Genomic DNA, 21,291 nt, shown 5'->3' on the forward strand with positions numbered 1-21,291 from the left:
ACATACTCTCCACAACCTTCCCACCCCCATTCCACGTGAAGACTTTCACGCACCCAAAGGAGATCTAGACGCTCTATATGCCATACACTGACCGCATGCATGGACAGGAAGACACTGGGACAGATCTTTAAACCCATTCGGAATTCAAGGGTCTGGTCTGACAGCACGCCATATGCAGAGCTGCCAGCATGGGGAATCACAGGAGAGGGTAGCCCCTGTTTTCAAGTGACCCTGGGGCAGTGGGGTTGCCATTTTGGGGTGCTGGCAAGGGTGCACATGTCCACATGGGTGTGTGGGCTGGCACGGGGACGCGCTCTGATAGCTACTCAGCAGTAGTTGCCAAGACAAGGAAAGCTGTCTCCAGGACACCCCTCCCCACAACTTTCTTTCACAGAGCATCCTTGTTCGATTTTGGAGCCGCAGTGGCCTGTCATTCTAGTGAGGGATTGCTTGGTGGGAGAAGGGGATGTTTTGCTCTCTGGCATCATGACTGAATTTGTTTGGCAGTTCTCGCTTCTCCCATCTGATGGTTCTTCTCATGAGTTGTAAGAGTGTGTCCCCATGGCGTTACACTCTCATTATTGAGCAGTGCACCCTGAGTCAGGTGACTCTATCCACAGCAGTAGTGCACTTCCCACTTACTGGAGCACTACTGACCCAAGCAACCAGCCTTGCTCATGAGTAAGCCTAGGGAGCGCATACCAGCAAAGGGGCTGGGCCCCCCTTCCCCAACCTTTCAGTAAGAAAAATAGAACTTGGCTGTCCCAGGATCCCTGCTTGGTGCACACTTATACCCGACCTAGAGCTACCCCCCCCCCAAGAATTTACGCTAATGGGGGAGACACTGGGTTTTGGGATGGACCTTTAAACCCATTCAAAATTCCCAGTTCCAGTCCAGCGTTGCACCATATGCAGATCTGCCGGCATGTGGATTCACGGCAGAGGGGAGTCCTCATTCCCCACTGCCCCTGAACAATGGGGTAGCCCTTTAGGGGCATGGGCAAGGGTGCACATTTCCACATGGGTGGATGGGCTGTCAGGGAGCATGCTCTGATACTTACTTGGCGGCAACTACCGGGACAGCACTTGCCAAGGTCTGGTCCAGCCCGGTGTTGCACCATATGCAGATCTGGATTCGCGGCAGAGGGTAGTCCTGATTTCCCACTGACCCTAGACAATGGGGTAGCCCTTCAGGGGCACGTGCAAGGGTGCACATTTCCACATGGGTGGATGGGCTGACAGGAGGCATGCTCCAACAGCTACTTGGTGGTGGTCGTCAGGCTTGATCTCTTCCACCCAGTAGTCTTTTGCTCTTGTGAGAGAGCCGTCTGTGGGAAATGGGTGAATTCTGCATCATGGAACGAGAGTACCACCTCATACAACACAAATAATACCGGGTACATTTCTGCCTATTCCTCACAGACAGTTGTTCTCATGATAAAGCTTGGGGACCATTAACCTCCCAGGGGAAGGGGCTGGGCCCCTCTTCCCCAGCCTTTCAATGAAAAGATAAAACCTGACTGCTCCAGGATCCCTGCTTGGGGCTGCCCTTTGGACCTGAGCCTGGACACCCACCCCTGCTAATTGTCCCCCTCCCGGCACTATGATGGGGTGCCCTTCTGATGTGGCAACCTGGAATACTTGTGCTTGTGGAGATACATCACTGCTGTTTGCTTCTCAGGGAGCTAAGCACTTGGTGCCCCTACTGTCATCCTGTCCCTTTTCCCTCCTGCTTGCCAGGTGTGGGTTGCAGTGGACAGAGTTGGAATAGGGAATTCCCGTTGAGAGCATGGCATGACCAAGCTGGAATTAAAGGAAGCTGTACGAGATAGGATGGCATGGAATGCATTGATCCATAGAGTGACCAAGAGTCAGACATGACTGGACGGATAAGAAGAAGCATGGCAAGGATGCAATGGGGCATTGTGGCATCCCTGTTGCTGGGCAACTCCGTAGCAGCATAGGTGACGGGGGCAGGGCTGGTTCCCCAGTAGGCGGCCAGCTAAAAGTGCTGCTGGTATAGAGCAGCTGAGTCCCTGGGCAGTTCTGCGCTGCCACTTCTATGATTGCAGTTTGGAAATCGGCACAAAACTGCGGTTATGGCACCTTCTGATTCCGGTGGCCAAACCTCAGGTCTTGGCGGTGAACCTTTGTGCAAACTGAAGGTTCAAATTGGAGTTTGGCGAGGCAAATCGGAGTTCACTTTTGCTGGGAAACTGCAGTTTCATGCGTTCGGATGTACTGGAGTTGCAATATTTGTCACGTTTAACTCCAGCTTTGCATTATGTATTAGGGATGTGCGAATCGATTCAGATACAAATCGATTTGTAGCCAAATCTAGCTGATTCGGGTGATTCGGAGACAAAACGAATCACCCCTGTGGTCCATTGGCTAGATTCGGGTACAAATCAAATTGCGGCTGATTCGATTCAAATCGATTCGGGTTTCGGATCTGTCCTATTAATTCCCCCAGATTCCCAGCTTTCATTTTAAAAAAGAAGCTAAGCTCTAGCCCTTATAGAATTTGAGTTATGGAGCAAAATGTGTGGTCACTATTTTTTAAGTGTTCGGATTCTTTGGTGTATAATAACTTTCACTCAATGAATCCTTATGAGGATTCATTACACACCTTCATTTCTTCTATTCATTTTGACTGTCTTTTAGACAGTGCCAGTTGTCAGCTGCCATGTGCCAACTACACCCCGCTCCCATCCACAAAGCAGTGAGGTACTACTCAGTTTAAGTTAAGTTCCTAATGGGTAGAGGCTACCACCCAAATTGCAGAGGGATTGGGCAAAGGGCTGGTTTTTGGTGAATTGTTGAAGTTTTCCATAGGAAATCATGTAGGTTTCAGCAGCCCCATAACTGCACTTGGTGGGGGGGGGGGGGTGCTGGGGTGGCCCAGAGTGAGTGGTAGTGTAGTGAACAGAGGGTGCCAGTCACCCCCATGGGTTTCAGGGTTCTGTTGTTTCTGAGGTGTTCTGAGTGTAGATTCTCTGGTAGCAAATGAGATTTTCAATACAAACCATGAATCCATTCTCATTTGCTACCATAGAATCTACACTCAGACCACCTTAGAAACAACAGAACCCTGTACCCCATGGGTTAGCAACCCCATGGGAGTGGCTGGCACCCTATGTGAACTACACCACCACTCACTCTGGGCCACCCCAGCACCCTCGAAGTGCACTTATGGGGCTGCTGAAACCTCCATTATACCTTATCGGGGAAAACCTTAAAGATGAGTAAACTTCAACTACTCACCAAAAACCAGCCCTTTGCCCAATCCCTCTGCAATTTGGGTGGTAGCCTCCACCCATTAGGCACTATCACCTCACCACACTCTTCCACCCCAGATCCCACTTTTTGCCCCAAATCTTCCTCAAAGACACTAAACCTTCAACTATTCACCAAAAACTAGCCCTTTGCCCAATCCCTCTGCAATTAGAGAGCCAGCGTGGTGCAGTGGTTAGAGTGCTGGACTAGGACCAGGGAGACCCGAGTTCAAATCCCCATTCAGCCATGAAAGTAGCTGGGTGACTCTGGGCCAGTCACTTCTCCCTCAGCCTAACCTACTTCACAGGGTTGTTGTGAAAGGGAAACTCAAGTATGTAGTACACCGCTCTGGGCTCCGTGGAGGAAGAGTGGGATATAAATGTAAAAACAACAACAACAACAACAACAACAACAACACCATAGGGGTCACAGAAATCACCATCAGCCAATTACAAAAAGCAGCTTTACTGGGAACAGCCTATATTCTGCGACGATATCTATAACAACAGCAACAACATTGACAATAAAATTCAGCCATCCCAGGCACTTGGGAAGGACTCGATGTCTGGATAAAACAAACCAGTCAATAACACCTGTCTGACTGTGTAAACAAGAAATAATAATAATAATAATAATAATAATAATAATAATAATAATAAAATAATAATTTGGGTGGTAGCCTCCACCCATTAGGCACTATCACCTCACCACACTCTTCCACCTCAGATCCCACTTTATGCCTCAAATCTGCCTCAAAGACACTAAACCTTCAACAATTCACGAAAAATCAGCCCTTTGTCCAATTCGGCTGCAATTTGGATGGTAGCCTCCACCCATTAGGCACTTAACTTAAACTGAGTAGTACCTCACTGCCTTGTGGGTGGGAGTGGGGTGTAGTTGGCACATGGCAGTTGACGATTGGCACTGTCTAAAAGGCAGTCAAAATGAATAGAAGAAATGAAGGTGTGTAATGAATCCTCATAAGGATTCATTGAGTGAAATTTATTATACACCAAAGAATCTGAACACTTAAAAAATAGTGACCACACATTTTGCTCCAAAACTCCACTTCTATAAGTCTAGAGCTTAGCTTTTTTTAAAAATGAAAGCTGGGAATCTGGGGAAATTAATAGGACAGATCCGAAATCCAAATCGATTCGATTCGGATCAGCCGCGATTCGGATCCAAATTGAATTTTGGGTGATTCGGATGGGTCAGATTCGGATCCAAATCGAATCAGGGCTGTTTCGATTTGGTTACAAATCGAAACACAGAAAATCCGAATTGCACACCCCTATTATGTATGAACCGGGCCAGTGTGTTAACTTTCTTATGTTGCCTAGAAGACCACTATTTGTAGTCTTTGGGCAAGGTGAGCTCCCCTTAATGGTGCCATATGCCCCCCCCCCATTGCCAATCCAAAGGCAAAATAAAAGGTATGCATAAGCATAATCATGCAATGAAACCTTTCCAGTGTCTTGTGTATTCAGATATTCCCCTCAGGGGATGAAGCTGCTCTGGGAAGAGTAGAAGGTTTCAAGTTCCCTTCCTGTTTTCTTCAAGATAGAGCTGAGAGAGACTCCTGCCTGCAACCTTGGAGAAGCTGCTGCCAGTCTGTAAAGACAATACTGAGCTAGATAGGCCAATGGTCTGCCTCAGTATATGGCAGTTTCCTATGTTCCTGTGTGTAGCAGTCATTAAAAACAGTCATTGCTGCCCCTACTCCTCCTCCATAGTTTTGGGGTTTTCAGATGAAGCCTCATTTCAATTGAAAACCTGTTCCTTTTGTTTAAATTACAGCTAAGTTAATGTTAGAGCACTCAAGCAGCACAACTAAAGTTTATCTTCTGTCACAAATTGTAGTGTTCATAATTAGGGGTGTGCATGAACCAAAAATCGCAGTTCAGTTCAAATTCAGATTGAATTTGAACCAAACCGCGTGTTCCTGAACCAGTTTGGTCAAACTGACTGGCTGGTCCAGTCTGTCTGACCGAACTGGTTTGGCTGTTTGAACGGCTATACTTTTGTAAGGGAGAATCCACAGATGCATGGAGGCCAGAACCGTGCTGACGTTGTGCGAACAGCTTTCTAAAAATGGATCATGCCTGCTTGGGCTGCGCCTGGTGGGGGGAGTGGCAGTGCCAGCAGCCGCACCAGGCGGGTAAGACCTTTCACCTACTTCTCTTGCCCCTGCCCCCACTGACCGCCAGCTCAATACTGAATCAGTACACTCAAACTAGGCTTGGTTTGGTTTGATCACAGACCGAACCACCTCCTGTTCTGTTCACGATCGAGCCGCCGAACCGGCCCAGTTTGAGGTGAACTGGTTTGGCATCAAATGGTTCAACCCCTATTCATAATGCATCTATGTGATTGCTCCTGGAATTATTCCTTTGGATGCATCCTCTTGAAAACCTTTTGGGATTTGAAGCTAGAGTGTCATGTAAAGTTATGAGATGATGTAAATCAAGTTGGCAAGCTAAGGGGAAACATCTTGATGTGTTTAAGACCTTAGAGCAGTTTCAGTGCCATCTGTCATGTCAGAATTAGGTCATTTATACCACTGGCATTTCAAGGCTTGGTTTGCTTCAGTTAAGATCATACATTAAAATGCTATAAAAGGCAAATTGGAAAATTGGACTCAATGGAAGGGAAAGTTTGATCAGGGCTCCTTGGTTCAGAGGGGATGAAGGAACATGGCAGAAGTGACCCTTTGACACCTCAGTCTTTATCGTCTACCAGTGCAGAAGTGTATTTGGTGCTAGACAAATAACAGCTTAATAAAAGCATACTTATAATCCTCTAGTTTTGGACACATCTCCCCTCTCCCACAGAATTATACTTACATGAGAGGCTTGTGTAAAAGATAAATCAAGCTTTCTATAGCCCTTTTCAGACCTTGATTGTATTCTGAATGTGCATTGGTGGGGGGCAGGGGCAGGATTGCACACCCTGTCACCACCTAGGATTGCACACATTCAGCTGAAGGTCAGTGCAACAATGTGTGTGTGTGTAGGGTTCTCTCCATGTGACTGGAAATCCTGCTTTTTCAGGATTCCAACCTTCCAAATGAATGTGCATTGGTTGGAGTTGGCGTCTGCTGCCATGATCCCACCCTTTGCCCTGGGTATTCAGTATAGACTGACTAAAGGTTTAATATATCTCACATCATTTGTATCTCAGGTACATGGTAAAGGTAAAGTGTGCCGTCAAGTCGATTTCGACTCCTGGCGCCCACAGAGCCCTGTGGTTTTCTTCGGTAGAATACAGGAGGGGTTTACCATGCTGCACCTCAATACTTGAAGGAGCTGCCTCACTTTTGCACATCTAGCCTGATAGACTCTTGTTTACTTAAGCTGCTGAGAATGGTTTTCTTAATGTACCAACTTCAGTTTCCTGACACAATGCTGTAGGATCCTATAAGCTACTTGCTGTGCATAAATGCAGAACATCTCCACTAAAGAAGCTTTGCATCTCCTGTGGTGTTTCTCAAACATGTTGAATTGAGCCTGGGTTGTGTGCTTTTTCTGTACATGGTGGAGAAGATAGATTTGTGTAGGCCCATGTTTAAATCTTTGTCACTTTGAGGCAGAAGACTGTTAAAGTCTTGGGGTGGAGAATGCTGAAAGAAATTTGTATTTATTTATTTTATTAGCTGCATTTATCACATTTCTATACGTTTTATTTACCACATTTTACTTTTAATACCAATATTTCAAAGCAATTTACATACAATAAAACAATAAAAATGTAATATATATAAATAAGTCTTGAATCTCATTTTTAATTTCAGGAGATCGTCTTGGTGGTGTTTTTTGGTGCTGAATATGTGGTGAGACTCTGGTCTGCAGGTTGCAGGAGCAAATATGTTGGTATTAAGGGAAGAATACGTTTTGCTAGGAAGCCTATATCAATAATAGGTATATATATATATATATAATTTTTCTAAATTATAAAATGTATATTTTGACATTGAATCTTTAGCTTTTTCAGTTATCAGAGTGAATACAGTGACTCTGTTAACACTTGAGTTTGATTACTGCTTCTAGAATGATGTTTTCTTTAGTCTCGTTGGAAGCTGGTTTGATGAAATGGCTAAAAAGATGAGCTGAGAAGTCCCTAGTTCATCTTTTTTCTTGATCATAGTAGGTGGTTTTAGGAGAGGCACTGTTCTCTCATCCTTAGCCCTTACTGCTGCAATATGCAGATAATTGTATACCTACTTGCCGTCAGGGCTATTGTAAGCATTTTTGGGACATGAAGAGCTATTTGCACACTCAAATACCAGGTATTAAAGCTCTATCCAGTCCAAGGCAATTTTATAAGTTGTTGTAGGAACTGAAAGCATTGAATTATAAACAGCTGAGCTGAACAGAATTAAATGTGATAGCTGAATATGCTAGAGCATAAGAATGTACAGACTAAAACTGAGAGCTTATAGAATATGAAAATAATCTAAAATAGTTTAAAGAACATTGTCTGTACATCATGCTAGTATGAGGCAGGACTCAACAAAAGCACTTGAGGCTGTAGTCATTGGCATTTGCTTGGGAGTAAATCCAGTTGAAATCCATACCAGGACCTAAACAGAGTTTTGTCATTTTCTTATAAATAAGTGCAGCAAGAGGATGTTAAGTGCAGTATAGGGGTGGTGGTGGTAGAAGCTGAGCCCTCTTTCCTTGTCTATGCTTTCCCATCAGAAATAGGATTTTGTAGCTGTTTTCCCCATGATGAGGTACTGTCTTGGGAAATCATTGAAAGAAAAAGAAAAAGCTTTAAAATAAGGTGGTTGGAGGTTAAGGAAATGTGACTGAGGAGAGGATTCAGCTTCCCCTTGTACCAGCTCATACTGTACTTAAAATTTCCACAGTCCCAATCCTTATCACCTTTTGGCAGCTGTTATTTTACCAAACAAAAACAAGCAAATGGGAACATTATCTGTTATTTTATCTATTTATTTTTCTGTATAAACTAATTTGAGAACTTTTGTTGAAAAGCAGTATATATTTGTGGTAGTAGTAGTAGTAGTTTTGACTAAAGTTTCATATAGAATGCAGAGAGCCTCTTTCACTCGCAAACATCAAACTAGTAACTGTATGAACTAATATCTCTAAATTACAAACTTAAAGTCATTAATTTATCTCTTTACACTACAAATACAAAGCAAAAGAAATGATAATGGTAGGGAAACAGTTTGGAATGGTATTAATTTAAAATGATTAGTCTGGGAAGTGTTTTTGTCGGGTACTCCAAAACTTTCTGACTCCAAGTAGAAAACTTTGACATAGCTAAATTGTCAAAGCTAAATTAGCCTTGGCCTGCCTTAAAAAAGAGAGAGAGAGACCTCCAAGGCCCTCCCTTTGCAACTGTGATTGAAGGGCTTTGTATGGAAAGAAGAGCTTTCAGAATGTTGGACATTCAGGGCATGTAACCTGTTCAGTCAATTTTCATTACTTTCTCTTTCTCTTTCCCTTTCCTCTTTGTCTGGCCTATTCTGCCTGCTGGAAGAAACAAAAACGAAACAGCAACAAATAAGATGAACCTTATTTGTGACTCTGATATTCATTTCTTTATTTGAAACAAATGAGCCCAATTCAGTTTTTTCAGTTTTCCACAAAATGTATGTACTCCTGTTTTAAATCTGAAAAAAGTTAGCTCTGGACTCTGATGGTTTTTCAACACTGAGAAGATGAAACAGCAAACTTGAATTGCCTAGAGTTTTTCCACCTTTCCTTGGATGTTGTTAAAATGTATTAATAGCTCCATTTTCCATTTGTCAACAGATCTCATTGTTGTGATAGCTTCAATTATTGTTCTGAGTGTGGGATCAAATGGGCAGGTGTTTGCCACATCTGCGATAAGGTATGTAATACAATTCAACATTTGTTGCCAATGAAGAAATCTGATAATGCTAAACCTTTTGTGTTAAATTCTGCAAAGGCAGTTATTAGTATCTACATACAATCCACATTTTTCTACATCATTTTACTTTCTATTCTTTTGCAGCCTACAGCAAGGACTCTATTCTGTATGGAGAATACAGTAGTTCTAGGCAGCTAGGAGTCAGAAGTAGTTTTGCTCTACCAAAATGACCCTTTCCAATTGTGTGGGCAGGTTCCATTCATTTAGTAGGGTCAGCTTTCTAGTTATGGAGCACAATCATCATACAAATATATATTTCACATAAATGTTACTGTGGAATGTAGGCCCTGCTGTGACGGAAAATCTGGGAGAGGAGCAGGAGTCATTGGGCTCATGAGAGGTTCATGCCAGTGCAACTAACGCATACAAGCAGAAGGGGATGGCTCTGTGATCTCCAAAAGCAATTGCAATGCGTGGACAACTTGTGAAGAAGTTATAGAAAGTTGGCATGGCATGGGAACCACTGATAAAAGGTAGAAGAAAGGAGAAGCCACAAAGGATCTCCCTGCAACTGTATGCTGATCTGAAGAGACCCAAGGAGGAGACAAAGGGAGCTTGCCAACCCTCTTCCCTACATCTGTAGTCATGGGGAACTGCCCAGGAACAATAGAATAGCTGCTTTCTCCTTCCAATTGTGTACAAAATCAAAATCAAACTTGAATACATTTTTCTTTTCCTTGCATGTGAAACTTGGCCCCAGCCACCCACCCTTTTTAGCCTACTTTCCAGTAGGCCTATGAGATCACCCAGCATTCTCTTTGTGTGTCCATGTGCCCCCCACTATCAACTTCGCAATGCCTAGACCAATATGAACCAAATTGGGTACAGTTGTAGGGACACATAGGGACACCCCAATGGCCTAGTTTGTGATGATGTTATCCATCCTGATCCAAGATGAATGACGTGTAAACTTTTGAGGTGCAAGTGGTCTAACTTGTGAACCACACTTAACCAATTTGAACCAAATTTGCTACAGCTTCAGGGACACATAGTGTTACAGACCAGGCCTGATCTATATACTAAACATGCTCATTAGCCAGTATATAAAATAGGTCTGGACCATAATGTCACCAACGTGACCTTGTTCTTTTATATTAGTGACCATGTGTGATCTGGATTGCAGAGAAGGAAGGAGGTCGAACCAGTCCTCAAAGAGGTTCAATGTGCTTTATTGAGTATAAAGACTAACAACATAATCTAGCAAAGCAGAACACTCTATTAATATTAGCAACAGTATTTAAACAGAACATCCTAACCAGTACTAATATATTCCACCCAGTGTGCCTAACTGACATATGTGCGTGCAATTAAATCTTCCTAGAGCCTAGTACAGTTTAGATACAGGCGGAAAAAGGGGGAGGAAGGAAGGAAGGCTCAGGGCTGGTATGGTTTTGGGGGGGTCAGAAATTAGTAGTGGGGAGAGGTGAAGGGTGTAGGAGAAGGGGAAGGGATGAGGGAATTCCAGGTTTGTATGAGCCGCATATTTACCCAGGCTTGAGAATGGTGGATCTTTCAGCTGAAGAGGAGAGACTGTAGCTGGGAGCAGCAACAGAGCGATGGTCTGGCTTCTGGTGGTCAAGCAGACAGTTTGCTCAGAGCGAGGCAGAGAGTGAAGGTGCCATGGCTGGGGAAAAGTCTTGACTTCTCACTGCGCAGTAGAAGTCACAGACAGTTCCTGTTCATAAGCAGAGTTCCTGAGCAAATCTTGCTGTAGGCACAAGATAGCTAGCGTGTGAGCAGAATGCCCGTAGGCACAGAACTGCTAAACTGCCATGTCCAGAGACTCATTCTTATAGTGGTTCCATCCTTTGATGTCCCTTTTTAGTCTTCTGGATCACAAAAGGCATTTATTCCTGCTATCCTTGGAATATTGTCTTTTAATTACCAAACTTAGCTCAGGATATTTGATCAGTCCAGAGAGATCTCACTCTCATCTCCTGTTAGCTGTTATCTTGAGGAGGGGACAAAGTCCAAAAGCAAATCTGCATCCCAGATGTGCTAGCCTGGTCCCAGAAGGTGTTAAAAGTTAGCAATTAGTGAGAGGGAGTTAGTTCTATTTGTGTGAGACATTATTTCTTGTATACCTCTATCTAGTGTGTATTTGCAACAAAAGAATATTCAAAGTATCATCAAAAGGGTAAGCATGAGTGAGGCAAGTTAATCAACACATTTGACTTAAGGCAGAAGCATCCTGTTACTGGACAACAGGTTAATTTCAGCAGTGTGAGACTGGTAATTAAGCCTGACCCATTGTCTCAGTGAGTTTCCGCAAACCCTGATAAACAATGCTAGATTAACCCTGCCTCTACAAATCAATTACCAAGCATTGCCCTGGCAGGTCTAATTGAACTCTTAATATAAAGAAATGAAATCAGACACAGGCCTATGTTTCACATACTTCGGAGTTGGTACCTCTGGTTCTGATATATGGGGTTCAAAACAATAGGGATGCCCAAATGGCATGGTGTTTGATGATGCCATCCACTCCAATTCAAGTTGGCGGCCGCATGAACATCTGAGGCACAAGTGGGCTAATTTGTGGATTGCCTAATCAATTTAAACCAAATTACATACAGTGGCAGTGAGTGACACACAGGGACACCTCAATGGCATAGTTTGTGATGATGTAATCCACACCGATTCAAGAGATGGATGTGTAAACTTTGGAGGTGCAAGTGGGCTAACTTGTGAACCACTTAAATGATTTGAACCAAATTTGCTACAGCTGCAGGGACACATAGGGATGCCGAAATGGTGTGCTATGTGGTGATGTTGTCCACTCCAATTCAAGATGGTGGCCGCATGACCATCTGAGGCACAAGCGGGCTAATTTGTGGACTGTCTAACCCATTTGAACCAAATTATGTACAGTTGCACTGAGTGACATACAGGGACCCCTCAATGGCATAGTTTGTGATAATGTCATCCATACCAATTCAAGATGAAAAATACGTAAACTTTGGAGGCATGCAGGCTAACTTGTGGACTGTCTAACCGATTTGAACCAAATTTTCCACAGCTGCAGGGACACATAAGGATGCCCAAATGGCGTAGTGAGTAATGAAGTCATCCAATTCAAGATGGCGGCCATGTGAATATCTATGGTGCAAGTGGGCTAGTTTGTGGATTGTCTAACCAACTTAAACCAAATTACGTTCAGTGGCAGTGCGTGACACACAAGGACACCTCAATGGCACAATTTCTGATTATGTCATGGTGTCATCTACCCCGATCCAAGATGGTGGATGCATGAACATTTGAGGTGCAAGAGATTTAACTTGTGGACCTTGATTTGAACCAAATTTAGTCCAGTTGTAGAGACAGTGAAAGGAAAGTAGACTGATTAATTCTTACTAGAACTTTTTTTAAAATGCACTATGATTAAATGTGCCAAGGCATTTGATCTCAGGGGCCAGATCCATTCCACAGCCTACCAGCTGGCCATCTCTGACACATATTCTTTTATTTAGCTGATAGCATTAAAGTGCTCTCCAATTATATGACAGTATTCTGAATAATGTGTATTTAAATTTGCAAGACCAGGGTTTCTGTGGGTTCCTATTTAATTCTATAATTATTCACAACTCTTGTTTCAAGGGGAATCCGGTTTCTACAGATACTCCGCATGCTCCATGTAGATCGACAGGGTGGCACCTGGAGGCTCTTGGGATCTGTCGTATTCATACATCGTCAGGTACTGTTTATGGCAAGATTACTTGATACATGTTATGAGTTCTTTTGACACTTTTAAAACTCTTATCCAGACATTAAATATGGACTGGAAAGACTGTCTGTAAGAACTAGGTGGAAAGGGAGGTATTCATCTGAAAACTGAGTGTCTGAGCTAGGGTTCGCTGTATGGGATGGCAGCCTAAATCTGCATATCTTTCCTTTCCCGTCTGCAAGATATTGGCCAGAGTTGTTCTTTACTTTAGGGGACTGTCTCAAATGTACTGAAGAAGAAGCTGACAGTGCACTCAGTATTTAAATTTAATCCGTTTGGGGGGTGTTTCACTTACAGGTTTTAAGTATGTTACATGTAAACATAATAAAGTAAACATTTTATAATACAACTTCAGAAATCAGTGAGATTGTAATTAACAGATTTGATTTAATGACTTACACTTTTTTGAATCATTTATGGCAGTAGAACTATTCCACTAATAATTTCACCATAATTATCATGGTGGATTTACAGCAGCCTCTAAAGGCCGGCACTAGAACTACCAAACCACAAGAAGCCATTTGTTTTTTGACCAATGGATGATCTCATTGCATTTGAGCAGAAACGTGGCAATCAGATATAGAGAATGCATTTTGCATAAACACATAATCAGCACATTCAGAACAGCAGTACTCTATGGATTTTTATAAATCTTGAGGGTGTTTTTTTTTTTTGTCCCAGTCATTTACACAATTAAAAATTGTACAAGGACATAACAAGACTATATCAAGATAACACAACAATTATGTAGTGAAAAGCATAGCAATATAGGATGGGAGCTAGAGAGACAGTGACAGTAAACAGGTATGGGAAAGTGAAGTAGGTGAGAACCACAGTGGATATTGTTCATTATATTGCCAGTATAATGCCTCCCCAGAGGCAAGTCCTCACAATTGCTATTTCCTGACTAGATCATTTATATCGTTCCCCACATATTCTATACATGTAAAACTTACTCCTACTAGACCTGCTCCCTAAATCTAATTGTAAATTTCCACAGTATGTGGACACACACTTACTAGGCTTGCGCATTTTGATTCAGGTACAAAATGTTTTGTGCCTGAAAATGGCAATTTCGGAGGTTTTGTAACCAAAACAAAATCAAGAATTAAAAAACAGAGATTTTTGTTTCCAAATCGAAATGACTGTGTTTCGGACAGAATACTTTGTTCTTCCGGAAAAGCATTGCAATTCAAATTGACTTATCTGACTCTCTCCACTCCAGCTAAGGCACTGAGTGATTAGCAGAAGATGATATGCAAAAACTGTTGAGCATGAATAGTTTAGTTAAGTGTTGTATTCAGTGTGATTGAAATGCAAACTGACCTTGCAAAGGGATTTGGAAGACAGCATTTTGAGACAGAAATACCCAAATATCTTTGGGAACTCAATGCAATTCCAAAGCTCTTGCTAAAAGCCATGGTATAAATTGTGTGGAGAAGCTGGTTAGGAAAGTTCTGAAATTACACAGGTGTTTCTTTCCAAAGGTTTAGAAAGAATCTCTTGACTTGTTCAGGGCTCATTTGAAGAGCTATTTTGTTTTTCTTCTGATTTTTATGAGTTATAGTGGTGTCTAAGTTTAGATACCCAAGTTGAGCAGTCTAATGTAATTTAGGCCACAATGTAATTTGGTGGGACATGATGTCTAAGCCAGGGGTTAACAACTTTTGCCATTGCAGGGACATGTCATCCACATGGGACTAGAGGAGACAAAAGGAGGGGGTGGGGAATACACCTGTCAATCTGTTGACATCCCCAGGAATCTTAGTTGCTTCTCTCTTTCTTGTAACCATGATCCATGGTTTTGCACTTTCTTCAATGCAGTGATGACAAATCTCAACAATTCTGAACAGTAGGCTGATTTGTTTGGGCTATGGCTCACTCCAGTTCAGTTAAATGAACATTTGAAGCTGTTCCACAGTACCAAGGCAGTTTTATTTTATTTTTTTACAGTGTATATCCCGCTCTTCCTCCAAGGAGCCCAGAGCAGTGTACTACATACTTAGGTTTCTCCTCACAACAACCCTGTGAAGTAGGTTAGGCTAAGTGAAGTGACTGGCCCAGAGTCACCCAGCTAGTATCATGGCTGAATGGGGATTTGAACTTGGGTCTCCACGGTCCTAGTCCAGCACTCTAACCACTACACCACACTGGCTCATTGGTCTATCTTGCTATCTCAAATGACCTGTGGTCACTGTTCCATGGGGAGGGAGTGTTTTTATTGAAAGATTGCTTGAATCCACAAATGGGTTGTGCTGCTGTGCTAGTGCCACAGGGACAGGCTCCCAACCGCTGAAAAATTCTCAAATAAATGTGCCAAGAAATTAAGTGTTGTTGTTGTTTATCATTCTCTTCACTCTTTCAACTTGTTTATGTGGGGCTTCAGGAGCAAAATAGTGGGTTGGGTGGCAGTGCCCCAAAGGTGGTGCACCCAGATTACAAATAGGGCAAAGGGCTGATTTCTTAGGAATTTTTGAGGTTTACGCATTTTAAGATTTTTTTCCCCATAGGGAATAATGGAGGTTTTAGCAGCCCCATAACTCCACCTGGGGGGCACTGGGATGGCCCAAAGCGAGTGGTGGTGTAGTGCACAATGGGTGCCAACCAACCCCCTGGATTGCTAATCCATTGGGGTACTGGGCTTTGTTGTTTCTGAGGTGTTGAGTTTAGATTCTCTGGTAGCAAATGAGATTTTTAAATGAAAAACCATGAATCCACTCTCTTATGATACCAGATAATCTACTCTCAGAACACCTCTAGAACAACAAAACCCTGTACTTCATGGGTTGGCAACCCATGTGGGTGGTTGGCACCCTATGTGCACTACACCGCCACTTGCTCTGGGCCACCCCAGTGCCCCTCATGTGGAGTTATGGGCCTGCAGAAACCTCCATTATACCCTACAAGGAAAATCTGAAAGATACGTAACTTCATTAATTCTTTAAAAATCAGCCCTTTGCCAAATTCTTCTGATAAAATTGTGGTAGCTTCCTTGCACCAACTGGGCACTACCACCAACCACACTCCACTCTGGGCCACCCCTTCCCCCCACCCCACGTGAAGCTATACTTTTCCTGAAACCTCCATCATACCCTATGGAGAAAATCTGAAAGACGCGCAAACTTCAAAAATTAACCAAAAATCAGCAGTTTGCCCAATTCCTTTGAAATTTTTGTGGTAGCGTCCACTCATTGGGCACTATAACCCCCACCCACTCTTTTGACCACATGACCCATTTTTAAATCTGAATTAATTTGGATTCAGATTTGGATTAATTTGGTTACAAAACAAAACTGGGGTGATTCGGAAGGCTTAATTTCAGACAAAATACAAAATGGGGTTGATTCAGATTTGGTACAAATCAAAAAAGAAAAAATACAAAACGCACAACCCTAACACTTACCATTAGCGTAGCTATCTCTTTCCTAATACTGTATCCTTGTTATTGTTCCATAGCTCTCAGCCTCATACATAAACTCCTCTTTGGCATTCCGTGTTCTCCCCTCAGTTCCTCTTCTCTTTTCACCAAATCATGTTTTTCTTGAATGCTTAAAGGGCACCAATTTTTGCCCACCTCTTGTTGCTATGAGTCTGCTTCCCCTCCCCCTGTTTTAAAATTATTTTGAGTAATAATCATTCAAACCTGGTGAGTGGAATATAGACCTACACTTGTGATTTGATTCTGTGGGACCTCAGACAGAAGGATCTTTCCCTACCCTGCTACTTGAGATGCCAGGGACTGAGCTTGCAACCTTTGCATTCAAATCATGTACTATGGCACTGAGCTATGGCCCCAGCAATTTAGTTTACTGTTAGTTTAGTTCATTCCAGCAATTTAGTTTTGATACTGTCAGGACTGGGTTATAGGCAGCTACCTTTGGAGGATGTAGGACCTAAAATTGGGATCTAGAATTCTGAGTAGGAAAGTAGGAATTAGAGCCAAAGCTAGAGTCTGGATAGAATCAAGTGACCTTGGGACTGAAGCAAAGCTTGCTGCAGAAGAAAATTCTTATATTCTTCCTTTCCTGTTTTATCCTATTATTTTATCACATCAGCACTAAGAGTTAGGTTAGGTTGAGAGAGTGTGACTGAGGGAAGATTTGAGCCTGGTCGCCTCACTATCCTCCAGCATCCTAACCACTGCGTCCAACATCCTAACCACAGCATCACACTGGCTCAGTTTTGTTGCACTTCACTGCATGGTTAGATTCTTGTGTGCTGTTTCCATGAGACAAAGCTAATGACTCTTTTAATGGAGGATAAGTGAACTAATAGCTACAAAACACTCCTCTGCCATTTGAAAAGTACCTCACAAACTTGTAAGAATTTACATCATTTGTTCTGAGCTCAAGTTTTCAATGTCCAAATGGGACAGCCAGTATCATCTTTGCCTGCACTTACAGTACTTGCATGTGAACTACCAGCAATGATATTGGGCTAACTGTTGTCCTACGATCTACTCCCATGCTTACCAACTGACAGCAAAAGGGCCATTCTCAATGCCATAGTATCTCTATTAGGCTCCTTCTGGTAACCCTACCAAATTATAACATATTTTGCGTTAAAATATTAAGGGTCTCTTTAGCAGGGACACTCTGTATTATAGAACTGTTTCCCCAGAGAAACTTGACAAATCCCTTTCCACCAATCTGCTGCTTCTTGGGCAACTCCTGTCCATCCCCTGGCAGCTGTGGCATGTCTCTCTGAATCCTCTCTGGCTTCTGAGAGGTAATTGTCTGGGCTGTCCTGACGTCTGGAGCCCCCAACTTCTCTCGGCACTCTACCAGCTGGTTGGGCACACCTCCCTGTCTCAGGGAGGAGGGGAGGAAACCCCAACACACGTCTCTAAGTTTTAAGAAACAGGTGCTCCACACTTGAGTTGTTGTAGCATCTCTCATTTAGATTTTTATGTGAATATGACACCATGATTCTGAAGCTCTAAATTGCTAGATGGCACCAAACTTGTGAGGAGATTGACTTGAGTGGCAAAATATGCTTCCAGATCATGCTGTGGAGATAGAGTGGCCCCTAAGAATTCAGAAGCGGACTGGACCAGGGTAGCCAATATATAGACAAGACAAGTTCAGCACGCTACATGAGACCCAGTATGTTATAAGCCAGTTACAGAATGTGTCGTTGTTGGGGTCTACTTGCACTGTAAATGTATGTTCTTATGTGACATGGAAGACAATTTTTAGGGATGTGCACAAATTGATTTTTTTGATTCAATTTGTGCCACAAACCCCAATTTGTTTTGTGTCCAAATCTACTCCCACAAATCACTCCCAATTTGATTTGTATTTGCTTTGCTTTGATTTGGATCCAGATTGATTTAGACCGCTTAACAAGGTCCTAGAGGCACCAAATATGGGTGTTAGGTAGGTCCCCATGGGTGCCACCTGCCACCCAAATTTCAAGGCAGTGGGACATTTGGTTGATTTTTAATGAATTTATTTTAGTTTTTACTAATTTTGAACATTTCCGCCATAGGAAATAATGGGGATTTGAGGTTGCATATTCTAACCCTAACATGGATCTCCAGCTTTCATTTTTTTTAAAAAAAGATAAGCTAGCCCTTGTAGAAGTGGAGTTATGGAGCAAAATGTGCAGTCATTATTTTTCAAGTGTTTGGATTCTTTGATGTATAATAACTTTTCCTCATAATGAATCTTTATGAGGATTCATTCCATACCTTCATTTCTTCTGTTCATTTTGACTGTCACTGGACAGTGCCAACTGTCAACTGCCATGTGACAACTACACCCCCCCTACCCCACCTGCAAGGCAGTGGGGTACACATTTTAATTTTTAGGAATATTGAAATGTTTAGACTCTTTGGTGTCCAATAACTTTTCCTCATAATGAATCCCTATGCGGATTCATTATACCCCTTCATTTCTTCTGTTCATTTTGACTATCACTGGACAGTGCCAACTGTCAACTGCCATGTGTCAACTACACACACACAAACACACACATGCACTCAATTTATTTTTTAGGTAATTCTGAAGGGCTTAGATTCTTTGGTGTCTTCATTACACACCTTCTCTTCTATTCATTTTGACCCTGCTTTGCAGGTGGGGGTTGGGAATTAGTGGAATCCCATGTTTCAACTACCCCCACCCACAAAACACTGAGTTTATATTTTAGGAATTTTTGAGGTGTTTGGACTCTTTGGTGTGTAATGAATTTTCATAGAGATTCATTTTTAGGCTCTTTGGTGTTGTAATGAATCCCCATAGGGATTCATTATGAGGAAAGGTTATTAAACACCAAAGAGCCTAAATACTTGGGGAAAAAATCCTAGAACATAAACTGAATAATTCCCCACTACCTTGCAGATGGGAGGGGGGTGTAGTTGGCACATGGCAGTTGACAGTTGGCACTGTCATGGGAGGAGAGCTGGTCTTGTGGTAGCGAACATGACTTGTCCCCTTAGCTAAGAAGAGTCCACCCTGGTTGCATATGAATGCAAGACTAGAAGTGTGAGCACTGTAAGATATTCCCCTCAGGGTATTTATTTATTTATTTATTTATTTTTACATTTCTATACCACCTTTCGTTAAAAGAAAACCCCAAGGCGGTTTACAAAAATTAAAACATACAATAAAAGCAATAAAAACACCAAGCAATAAAAACACCAAGCTAAAAACATATCAAACAAGCATAAAAAACAAGACAACAGATAAAAACACACAGAAGCAGCAGTAAAAACGATTATGTAAAAGCCTGGGTAAAAAGCCAAGTCTTTAAAAGCGTTCTAAAAGCCATGATGGAGTCTGAGGAACGAATGGCCACTGGGAGAGCATTCCAGAGTCTAGGAGCAGCAACAGAGAAGGCCCTGTCCCGAGTGCACGACAGCCAGGCCTCCCTCATTGTCGGCACCCGGAGCAGGTATGGAGATGCTCTGGGAAGAGCATCAGAAGGTTCCAGGATAGGAACATAGGAAGCTGCCATATACTGAGTCAGACCATTGGTCTATCTAGCTCAGTATTGTCTTCATAGATTGGCAAGCAGCTTCTCCAAGCGTGCAGGCAGGAATCTCTCTCAGCCCCATCTTGGAGATGACAGGGAGGGAACTTGGAACCTTCCTCTCTTCCCAGAGCATCTCCTTGGCATCTCCCTGGCATCCCTCCCTGGCATCTGCAAGATAGGACTGAGAGAGAGATTCCTACCTGCAACCTTGGAGAAGCCAGTGCCAGTCTGTGAAGACAATACTGAGCTAGATAGAACAATGGTCTGACTCAGTATATGGCAGCTTCCTATGTTCCTATGTTCCACTGTCCAAAAGACAGTCAAAATGAATGAAGAAATGAAGGTGTGTAATGAATCCTCATAGGGATTCATTGAGGGAAAGTTATTATATACCAAAGAATCCAAACACTTAAAAAATAGTGACCACACATTTTGCTCCATAACTCCACTTCTACAAGGGCTAGAGCATAGCTTTTTTTTTTTAATGAAAGCTGCGAATCTAGGGGAATTAATAGGAGGGACCCAAATCTCTAATTGATTTGAATCAAATCAGGCGTGATTCGATTTGGACCCAAATCTATCCAATGGATCACTGGGATGATTTGTTTTGTCTCCAAATCACCTGAGTCAGCTAGATTTGGGTACAAGTCGATTTGTACCTGAATCAGTTTGCACATTCCTAAGAATTTCCACCTCCCTACATATTATAGAAATGAAACATGTACATTCATTCTAAAGCACCTACTTTGGAAATAGTGATCCTTGCTTTTTCAGATGTGAAGTGTTTATAAAAATGGCATGTATGCCATTCATGCACATTGGAACAAATGTGTATATGTTCCCTTTATGCTGCATATATCAGCTCATGAAGGAAAGGCATGTCCAGAGGGTAGCATGGCTAAATGCTGCCAACTACTCTTATTTATTATTATTTTATTTATTTATTTAATTTATATACCACCTGACTCCAAAGGCTTCCCCTACCATGCCTTTGATATACTCACATGCACAGACATGTGTAAATGTACAATCATTGTTAAGGTAATGGCAACCAGTAGTGGTAAAGTAGACCAGCATAATGACCTGATCTGTTTACATTGCTTATGAAAAAAATACTAGCATTTAAAAACAAAAATAGTGCTTGTGCAACAATATTTGTACTTTATTGCAACAGTGTAACCTTCCAGCTAATAATTCAGTTTTGTTTCTATTAGGAACTAATAACCACACTATATATTGGATTCTTGGGACTGATCTTCTCGTCATATTTTGTCTACCTCGCTGAGAAAGATGCTGTGGATGAGGAAGGACAAACAGGATTCTCCAGCTATGCTGATGCTTTATGGTGGGGAGTGGTAAGTGTATCTCTTGCTTTATATCCTGCAAATTTTCTT

At 42.4% G+C, this 21,291-nt stretch overlaps 1 protein-coding gene across 1 annotated transcript in view; it reads left to right on the forward strand.

Moving 5' to 3' along the window:
• The window catches only part of LOC128327309 (potassium voltage-gated channel subfamily KQT member 1-like), a 556,996-nt gene that overhangs the window by 48,727 nt on the left and 486,978 nt on the right, over positions 1-21,291 (forward strand). The window contains exons 3-6 of the mRNA XM_053255983.1: positions 7,070-7,196; positions 9,060-9,138; positions 12,796-12,892; positions 21,112-21,252. Of these exons, the coding sequence (XP_053111958.1) occupies positions 7,070-7,196; positions 9,060-9,138; positions 12,796-12,892; positions 21,112-21,252 (444 nt within the window). The remainder of the gene's footprint in view (positions 1-7,069; positions 7,197-9,059; positions 9,139-12,795; positions 12,893-21,111; positions 21,253-21,291) is intronic.

The sequence above is a fragment of the Hemicordylus capensis genome, chromosome 5, assembly GCF_027244095.1.
Source record: "Hemicordylus capensis ecotype Gifberg chromosome 5, rHemCap1.1.pri, whole genome shotgun sequence".
Classification (NCBI taxonomy): domain Eukaryota; kingdom Metazoa; phylum Chordata; class Lepidosauria; order Squamata; family Cordylidae; genus Hemicordylus; species Hemicordylus capensis.